The sequence below is a fragment of the Atheta coriaria genome, unplaced genomic scaffold (genome assembly GCF_025399875.1).
Source record: "Atheta coriaria isolate IRGN ID8LTWV9N9 unplaced genomic scaffold, Caltech_Dcor_3.1 hic_scaffold_64_pilon, whole genome shotgun sequence".
Lineage (NCBI taxonomy): Eukaryota > Metazoa > Arthropoda > Insecta > Coleoptera > Staphylinidae > Dalotia > Dalotia coriaria.
The window spans coordinates 269,045-279,642 of record NW_027045506.1 but is presented as its reverse complement, the minus strand read 5'-3'; the positions used below and the strand labels follow the sequence as shown (position 1 = coordinate 279,642).

Here is a 10,598-nt window from a genome sequence, read left to right as displayed (position 1 = left end):
GCTGTATTTTAAACGTTTTTGTCATTTTTTGTGTCTTTTTACTAAGTTTACTCAAATAAAAATATATGGTGCAACTATGTCAAGACTAATGTATATGCAACCAACATATCATGTCTGCTTACAACGTATAACAATAAAATTTACTCTGACAAATTTGATTTATACAGCGCACGATCAACATTGTTGTAATTCTTACTTATGATGTCTCACTGAACACCCCACATTTAAATCTTTATTGTCTTTGTAATTCCATTTGTTTATTCTACACCCTACTTACTCTTGCATATGCATACAATCACAATCCTCTTTCTATTTTCTTTTTTGTTTCATGTTTCGTTGCATCCTCTCCCTATTCTTATTGGATTTTCATTTCCATTTCGAAATTCAATCTGATTATTCGCAGCGTCGGTGTGCTCCATCCTATTATGCCGTTATCCGAGGGTAAATTCCGCTCCCCTGCATCATCTGCTCAATCATATCCTTATTTTTCGCATTCTGCGCTAGGCGATGCATAATAATGCAACATAAATTACGTAATAAACCGTAATATTTTCGCGAGCGAGAGAAATATTCACGCGCACGCTCACGCTCAATCTTGAAAGATGATACACACATGCCCACGTGCCACACGTGCAAAAATATATTGTCATGTATACAAGGTGACGTCAAAATAGATCAAATTATGCTTGTTTGCATGCCGTTTTTAAAAAATTGTGCGCATTATTTTGCAACGTTCATGTTTATGTAAACGGAATTGTAGAATTTATGATGTGTTGCTAGGAAGATATAAACTGCATGGATAACGACGGTATTCCGGTGAAATAAAAATAAAACTAAAAGTATTAAATTTCTAGCAGAAAATTGTGTTTTGACAAATTGGTAATATAAAATTTACAACGTACCTATGTACACATAAAATAGACAATATCCGTAAATCATAAATTTATTAGATTTTTTTAGTCGTGGTAACAATATTTTCCATTTTCCGCATCGCCACATAAAGTAAAATAACGTTTTATCTCAATTTGTATAAAACTAACCTCGTTGACATACGTGGTATTATTAATTAAATATAAAGAATATAATACTTATAAAACATAATAATTAATGTAAACAATATACATATACCTCATTGTTTTACAATGTCTTTAAAATATCAATTTTTCGGGCTAAGCACATTTCTCAGACTTGCGGAATGCGCAGGCGCACGTTCAAATCTCGGAGCGTGATCGTGCTTCTCCGCGCGCACACGACTAAACGAAACTATAAGTGTAGAAATGGAATACAGGGTAAGTCCGATGATTACTAATAAGAAAATTTGGAAAAAATTTTGCGAGCCGTGTCATGGATGGCAAACACGAAATTGCATCCCAAAAACTTTACAATGGCTCAAAGCAGAAACACATGTCTTTTTGATCAAAATTTGCTACGGCTAAAAAACCAAATGTTCAAGCTCGTTACAAACACTAGCATACAAGGAAAACATCGGCGGGCAATGCAATAAGGAAAATTTAGCAATGCAAGGTTTGGAAGCTTAGTTATTTGATTAGTGGGTTGGGCGGTGTGGGGGTGTGGGGCGGGGGGTGGTGGTTAGGTATGCTACCTTGTTTGGTAATATTTATGGGGCGGTGGGGGGTGGTAGAAGGGGCCGGTTAAGTGAACGACACGTACTTAATTCTACCCTGCAGACTAGCACGATGCAATAAAGCCGACCCTGCTCACCTAAAATACTATCATAACATCCTGTATATAACCTTGAAAAATAAAAAAACTCAAGTTCACGCTCAAGTTCTACGGATACGCCAGCTCCAATTTTTCTATCAAAATGATTTTTTCAAAATTTAGATTATATTGCGCCACCTACCTGAGAATTTCACAACCTTTATTTTAAATCATGTGTTTCAAATGTATAATTACTTACTTGATTAATAGATGGCGCTAGCGTGTCTAGTACAAAGGAAAATACTATTCGCGCTCTTCGTTATTCTCTACTTCTTCGTGATACTACACTCCTGCAACTGCAAACTGCATACACATGGCATATACATTCACTCTATTCAACTCATCTGCGACTACTGCTATCGCTGTCATGTCTCTACACAGCCGATGCCGGGCGGAACGCACTGGAAGCACGCACGAAACCAGTCCGAGTTACAAGCAGAGGAGTAACACTGCCGCGCTGCAAGTTACTTGCGCGTAGCGTGCTTCCCGCAGTCGCCACTCGCCGCTCATCGTAAGCGTGTCGTATATAAACTCTTTCGCCGATGCACATGCACATGTGCACCTCCACGTCTTGTATTCAATTGTTTGCAAATTTTACGCATCTAAAAAACTAAATCAATAATCTAAGTAACTCAAAAAAAATTAAATTTTAGTGAATATAATGTAAGAAATATTATAAAAACATAATAGTGACCGTTGTATATTTGAAAGTTTCAAACAATCGCGTTAGTTGTCTCAATCACAGTCTTTGATTTGATGATTTACCGCGTTTGACAGTCAAACAAATGTGACACATCCTGAGATGGCGTTTGGACTGGTGGTTGAATTGGTTGAACAGTGAGCGCGTAATTTATTCTGGCGCACAGACTGCAATCCGTGCAAATGCAGCTGGCGAAGATGTGCGATCGTGACCGCGAGCGTGGTCACGCCGATCACCAACAACAGTGCGCGCGGAATGCGCTCGCTAGTGATTGTGATAATACCGCTGACAATAAGGATATTCGCAAGGATACCAATCGGGACAGCGGCACCCAATCGGATGGTGAGATGGATAGTTGGGAGACATTTTTCGGTAAGCAAAAATGTAATATATTCTATTCTTGAAAATATATTTTGTATTGGTTTAGATAAATTGAGTTAAGGGCGTGTTACGAATTGCAAACTGCAAGGACATTCGCAATTGTAGGTCAGTGTTGGCATTGAGTTTGGCTTTCGACGTGCGGTTCGATAAAGAGACGCGCGGCGCATTGCGAAACGGGATGGCTGCCAGGCGGTAGCCTCCCGGCTGGTTCAAGGTCACGCATTCATCCCGTATTCATCCCGGGTATACTGGAACGCTAATAAAATTCCTAGAATTTGTGTTTTATTCGGATATGTTCTCAATATACGCATGCGCAACACATTTCAAGTTTTGTCTTCAACTTAAATAGGAATTTTAATTACACATTCATCCTGTATTCATCCAGGTTATAATAAAATATCGATAAATTCAAAGAATTTATCTTATATTAGGCTATGTTTCCATTTTGTTGCTCAGTGGGCATGCGCAAAACATTAAAAAAATATTTCAACTTTGATCTTTAAATTAAAATGGAATTTTAATTGAATATTATAAATCTTATTTGGTCTAAAGTATAAACTCATTACTTATAATTATAATTATTATTTCTTTTTAGAGTAAAGTTCGTGATGTTATTGCAAAAATGAATCGATACGTGCCGTACTTTAACAACTTAAGTAATGTTGAAGTCGAGTAACATGTTTTCACCGTTTCAAAGTCCACGATAGAAACGAATTTAGTCCGCGGAGCACATCGCACACCAATTCGTTTTATTATTTAACCATGCGTTATAATTAAACGATTGATTTATGGTTGCGAATTTATGCATAATTCATCAATTCATAATAATACGTCAGCATTTTTTAAAAATTCTTTTCTATCACGTATCCTGTAGCGCTGGTTAAAAAGTAGTTTGGTATAAAAATAATAAATTAGTTGATATTGTTTAAATAATAGCTATTAATATATAGCCGGCGTGAGATGAATGAAGTGGATGTGGATTGAGACAAATGCGTCCATTGAATGAGAATGTGTAATAATCAATTTATTTCGTAATTGTAGCTTCACTGCCGTCAGATTGAAATAATATATGGATGTGAATGCGGTGAATGGGAGATAGTGTTGTTTGGTATTTAGCTATTTATTGTCAATGCGCAGAGTGAAATATAATTATTGTTGATAACTGACGGATATGTTATCGTGCTATAAAATTAATAGTACGTACAATTATTTTAACAGAGAAAATTAATTTGATCTTTATTGTTTATATTACATAATTTAAATTCAAGTATAGATTAATTAATACCTTGTTTAAGAGAATTGTTGTTAATAAATGGTACTTACTCCGATTTACTGATTCGGTTAGCATTTATTTATGCTTTGTAGGAGTCAATTATTTAGTTATAACTATGATTGAAATATATCAATTTTCATCCCTTATTAAACCACCTTTATTGTCACAATTTTTGCTATATTAATTGTTATTCTGTTATTTGGGGCGAATACGAATCTAACAAATTATAGATCATCAAAATCTGCCCAACGGTTCTTGAGTTATAAATGTTGAAACTAACCCAACTTTGTTTTTTATATAGATTCATTAGTTTCTGATTAAATTCCTAAGACTATTGTCTGAAGAAATCTCTAATCTCTTATTTCTTATTGATAATACTGTATCAATAAGAAATTAATTCCCCATCAAAACACGTAAATCTGTTTTTAACGAGATTTAACACTTGTTTTTAGAGATTTCTCCCTATCATTTTACGCAGGATATTTTGGTTCGGCACGTGCCGACAAATATGTTAATTTTTAGTAGTAAAACAAAACAATGAGAGGAAATATCTCCCTTGACTACAAACTTATAAAACAAGAATTACACACTCATATATGTTAAAAAAAATCGTGTTGAAAGATGATTAATGCACATAAATTACAACCGAAAAGTTAAATCGAACTTTTGACCGCTTCCGTGGCATACCAACACTACACCTGTAAACATCCATCAGATCTTATCTCTTCCATCATTCTCTACTACTATTAGCTACTAGATACAGCTATAGGCAATAAATAGTTATCTCCAAATTAAATTATAAACATTTAGGTAAAATGCGCATGCGCATGTAACGTTTTGGCAGTCAGAGTCATATTAGTCAAAGGTCACCACTTTGACTTTACCTGCCTGTAGGCTGTGGCAAGGGTCATCTCATGCATAGTGTCGTATTACCAACTACCAACGATACCGCCCATCGTAAAACTGCACAAAACTCAAACATTTTATTTTCAGAAACACTTTCTGTACAAACAGAAACATTCCACATGTTGGATTGGGTGGCTATCGACTGATTGAAGCACGGAATGTGTCATTCTTCCTTTAAAATCTGGATGTTTATATTGTATCGGTCACGTTTTCGTCGTTGGCGGCCATTCCGGGTATTACTTGGTTGTCATCTTGAACGTTTGGTTAGCAAAATCAGTAAAATTTATTCTTATTCCTATATATTTGCGTCGCAAATAATCCGCAACATGTGCATATTTTTATTGCAGTCTGCAGACGTGCGAAATTTTACACTTTCCATGCAACTTTTTCGCTAATTCTGCTAAGTTAGCATTGTTATCCAAGCGCCATCTATAGCAAACTTAAACATTAATTACCACCGCTAAAAACGTGTATTCTCCACTCCATGTATTTTTTGTTTTTGTCGCAAAGTGCAATAATCGCTCCTGGTATGCGATCGTCGCCGTGTCGTGTCTTGCTAACTCGACCTGCTCGCCGTCCAAAAATAGACCAGATGCGCTTACTTCCAAACATGCGCGATAGAACGATAGAAAATGCATTTACGGCCGCAACGACAACGCGCAGGAATCGTACTCGACGATTTCTTCCATATACCAACTCGCGCGAAGCCAGAAACACTCGTTATTTACGTTAATGAACAGGTCATGAACTTGTCGTCACTGTGCACAAACTAGGCGGACATTAATCCATCATATAGAACTAATAATACGTACATATCTATACCTAGACAATTTTAGGCTAAAATTCATTTATTTTATTGCTTCATGCACTTTACTTGAAGCAAACCTGAAACATTTCGCTGCGATCGTTAAACAAATGAGCGTAAATGAATTATACACTAGAAATGCACTCAATTGCCGTGTATGGGCTTGTTGTTTACACAATTTAATTTGTAACTATTAAATTGTGTTTAACTATGCATTGTGCATATGAGCATAAAAATTAAACTCGATTATTATGTGTTTTCAAGTGGAAAATCAATTAATTTGAATTTAAGAGAATGTTTATTACGATTTTTTATGCTTTATAAATGTCCTTGAGTGTTGGTAACATTAGCTCTCATTGTTTCAAGAAATTCTGCGTATTTTTGCGTTGGTTGTATATTTAGCAACAAAAGAGATGCATAATTTATCTGTGTTTGTTTGTGTCTCTTGGAACAATCAGCGGAAGATGCGTTTTTGCAATGTTTTGCAACGTTTCTTTGTTTTGCATTTTATGATCAACGTTTTTGTCGGGAATTGTGAAATTTACCGCGTTTTTTGTCACTTTTAATTTGTTTGTGTCTTGTCTTGTAACATTGAAGATAAAACGATTGCAACCTTGCGCACGGTGCCTCTTGTACTATTATTCACTCGCTCGGTTCGCTAATTATGACCGTTCATTAATTATCGTTATTGTATAATCGCTCCGACACACGACGCTCGACGCGCAACACATTCATTACCCGAATGCGCCGGTCTATCTTGCGTCTGGCACACACGCGCGCGCGCGCGATCGCGTTTCCGCGTTTTGTGCTCGTGGTGCACGGTGCAATTAAGTCGAGCTTATAAAATCGACGCTAGAATGCAAGAAAGGACGATTAATTATCGATTTAGACACGGGCATACACCGTTTGAAGATAGGTTGCGGTCAATGTTGTAACAAACAAAAAATTTTACAATTTTGCATTTGTAAAAAAGTGAAAAATTCTTGCGGTTTTAAATTTTTGTTGCAGAAAGCGGAAATTTTTCTGGTCAGCTCGGGTTTATATCATTAATTATTCCAAATTATTTTAGTTTTTGGATTATGGAGGCGCCAATGCTATTTTTAGAACTTCGGGAGTTTTTACTTTCCACAAGTCAAGCAGGGATTTAATACCTATCTATATAAAACATAGTCGTGTTAGTTACAACACTTATAACTCAAGAACAACTAGACAGATTTTGATAATCTATGTTTTGTTGGATTCGTCTCCGTCCCGAATAGCAGAATGACTTTAAAATATTAAAGATTCCTTCTGGAAGGGTGTTAAATAGGGGATGGAAGTTGGTATAAGGAATCAATCATAGTTATAGTTAAATATTTGAATTCGGGATGGCGCTAGAGTGCATTAATATAATTTATCATCTCTTTAAAATAAAATTTTTAAAAAACTAATTTAGTAGGTATATCAGTTGATTCAATGTTTAATCACTTTTACAGTCGGTTTTACCCAGCGCGACCCCATTACAGTTACTCAATAGTAAAATATACCTGTAAACTTTATTTCTAAAAACTTTACCTCACATCATATTTACATAGAATTATCACCTGAAACTTATCAGCCATAATAAATCTTATCAATTCAGGTTGAACAAACTCAAATAAATAAAAATCAAATAAACTTTTCATAACTTTTCATAGTTTTTAATTTTTCTCCTTACAAATTCTCTCAACATGGTGCCCATGTTCCTCCTTAATAATATCAGCTGCTTTTTCCGCAACCATACACACAGGAATATTGGGATGCCCACTCACAGTCTCCGGCATAACACTCGCGTCAATAACCCTCAAATTCTTCACACCCCAAACTTTTAACTTTTCATCAACCACACTTGTTTTGGGATCAACTCCCATAGCACATGTACCAATCGGATGATACACTGTAGTAACAAACGTCAACACATAACACCTCCAGTAATCCCTAGAAGCAAACAGATAGTTATCACAATGTTTTAATTTCAAATCAGTGAATGGGTATCTTCTTAAAGCCGGAGCATTTTTTATCTTTTGAAAGAATTCAATTCCATCTAATAACACTTCTAAATCTTTGGGTTCAGAGAGATAGTTTGTGTCAATAATTGGTGGATCGTGAGTGTCACATGATTCCAAACGTATAGAACCTCTAGATAACGGATGTAGAAGTGTTGGGAGTACTACTAATCCCGCGGTACGTCTATTCATCTCATTAAATCTGCTTGTATAGTAATGATTAAATCCAACACGGTTAATAAAAGCAGGATAAACAAGTCTATCGTTTTTGTAGAATGTAAAATGGATAAATTCAATATTAGGTTGGTCAGATTTCGCGTTTTCCGTGTTGAAGTATCCTTGGAAATTTGCAATGTCTACTTTATCCAAAGAATCCTGATTTTTTGCATAATTATACAACATTGTTGAATAATCTATCATCAATGGGAGATCTGTAAGTTCCACTACAATCGGCACTATGATATGATCCTGAAGATTAGTACCAACTGCTGGTGAGTCTTTTATTGAAGGTATTCCATGTTTTTCTAACTCATTTTTTGGTCCTATTCCACTCAACATTAGCAATTTAGGTGAATTTACAGCTCCTGCTGATAGAATGACTTCTTTCCTTGTGTAGATATTCATGGTTCCATCTTTTCCTCCTGGTATATTAATTTCAACACCTATAGCTGCATCATTTCTGATTATTATCTTTCCTACTAAGGTGTGTTTTAATACGCATAGATTAGGTCTGCCTATGGCTGGTCTTAAATACGCTTTTGACATGCAGAATCTTTCTTTTTTGTAAACACTAACTGGTACATCTCTATAACCAAAAATGTGTTGGTTGTCGTTAACGTGTATTCCACTTTCGATTGCTGCTTGAAAGAGTAAAAGTCTTGATGGTGATTTTGACTCGTATCTGGTGGAGTAAACAAAACCTTCTTTACATTCTTCAGCGTTTAATTTTCTAAAGTAGGGTTCTACTGAAGAGTAGTCCCAGTTTTTTAGTTGGTGTTTTAATGACCAGTTGTCGTAATCTTTGGGGACACCTTCAGTGTAGAGCATTGCGTTGATACCGGAGCTTCCACCTAGGAGGTGACCTTGTGGCCAAGTGCATTGGGAATCATGGTAACCTTTGAAATGTTCAGCTGGGAGGGTTTTGAAGTTCCAATCAAGGGGGGATTCACGAACTGTCATAAATAATGCAGGAATCTAAAAAAATGAATGTTTTTTTTATATATATTTGTACTAGCGACTTCGTCCCAGTAGTGTTTAATAAAAATGCAATTCTATCAACAAGATTTGCAATTTTATTTTCTGCGCGCCATCTCGGATTCAACTACTTAACTATAACTATGATTGAATCTCAATGCCAACATTTATCCTATAGAAAAGGGCTGTAGGGTTTTCCCGGCAATTATTCGAATTTTTCTCGCCATAAAAACCATCCTTGAATTTTAACGAACATTTAAAAAGAGAATTGGCCAAATTGGACTAGGCGTTGTTGAGTTATGCGCTTACCAACAGATTTTGCTATTAATTTTTATATTATAGATACAAAATGTTATTTTTGTCATTTTACCATTGATATATTAGTTGAATCACCTCCTGATTCAATAAGTAAAACATTCCAGTTTTCTTCGCTTAAACGATTTGCAAGAGTACAACCTGCGGTTCCTGCACCAATTATAATAAAGTCAAATTGGTTATGCAGTTTTTGGAAACATGGCGAATCTTTGAAGAGGTGGTACCAATCATTTGGCCTTGATTCACTTGAACTACTCTCACTACTATCACCATTTGCATCACATTTTATAAATGTTATTCTTAGTAAATTAAGAATTAAAGATAAAAGTTTATATTTTATTCGCATATTAGTTAACTCTTTTACTGTTACAGTCAGTGTTAAGATATGAGGAGAGACCGGTTTATAAATACATTTATATTTTGAATTGTTTTGATTGTTATCAGTAAAACAATGGTGAATGTGTTTGTTTAATATAATATTGCAAAAGTTTCATTTAAAGAAAAAAAATGTAACACTTCTTTATTATTTTGCAATAATTGTTGATTTATAAGGTATTTTTAGAGTACATAAATTTTATAAAAAGAAATTTTGCCTATATTTGCTAATTTTAGCAAATATCTTAAACGTTATTTTCATTACATCAAATTTCTTTGAGTTTATTTGCAAAAATTTAATTTTATTTCTCTATACTTTGAAAATATCTTTAAAATCAACAAAAAACAACAATTTTTACAAGTAAAATAATATTATAATGTGCCTATTGACCGAAATTCCTCTTTTTACAACTTGCATTAACGGAGACTGTGAAACGGCAACCGTTGCAACCGAGATGCAATTTTAAAATATTTAAGAATGCAATTTGCGTGTACCCTTTAAACGCACGTTAATAAAGTGCACTTACTTCATTGCATTCCTTTAAAAAAGAATTAAGTAACTTTTACGGGCGCAGCATTCAACAACATGCGCATGAACAACCCAAAAAATCGATTAAATAAAGTTTCTGTACGAGACATAATAAAGATTAATATATGTGCCAAATTTGGCGGCTTTTTTTTCTTTCAATATGGTAGCCATAACTACATCATTGTTGTACGAGTATTTCGTGAAGATTTCCATCGGTTTTCTTTGGACCATAGTATTATCTTCTTAATATGACTTCATGTTACTCAACTTGGCATTATTATCCGCGCGAATTGTATAAAATTAATTTATAGATTTGTTTCTTACGGTACCTCCTGGTTGGCCACATAGTGTCCACTGCCTTTTGCGTGCATCGT

The 10,598-nt window shown here is 35.0% G+C and overlaps 2 protein-coding genes across 2 annotated transcripts in view; one reads left to right on the top strand and one right to left on the bottom strand.

The window, feature by feature from the left end:
• Window positions 1-2,224: 2,224 nt before the first annotated feature.
• The window catches only part of GEFmeso (Guanine nucleotide exchange factor in mesoderm), a 57,550-nt gene continuing 49,176 nt past the window's right edge, over window positions 2,225-10,598 (top strand). The window contains exon 1 of the mRNA XM_065316493.1: window positions 2,225-2,794. Within this exon, the coding sequence (XP_065172565.1) occupies window positions 2,605-2,794 (190 nt within the window). The 5' untranslated portion in view covers window positions 2,225-2,604. The remainder of the gene's footprint in view (window positions 2,795-10,598) is intronic.
• Window positions 7,467-10,595, bottom strand: LOC135802883 (uncharacterized GMC-type oxidoreductase Mb1310-like). Its single transcript, XM_065316506.1, has 3 exons — window positions 10,549-10,595; window positions 9,376-9,619; window positions 7,467-9,005 (listed from the first exon to the last, which is right to left on the bottom strand). The coding sequence occupies exons 1-3, from the start codon at window positions 10,593-10,595 to the stop codon at window positions 7,467-7,469; spliced, it is 1,830 nt and encodes a 609-aa protein (XP_065172578.1).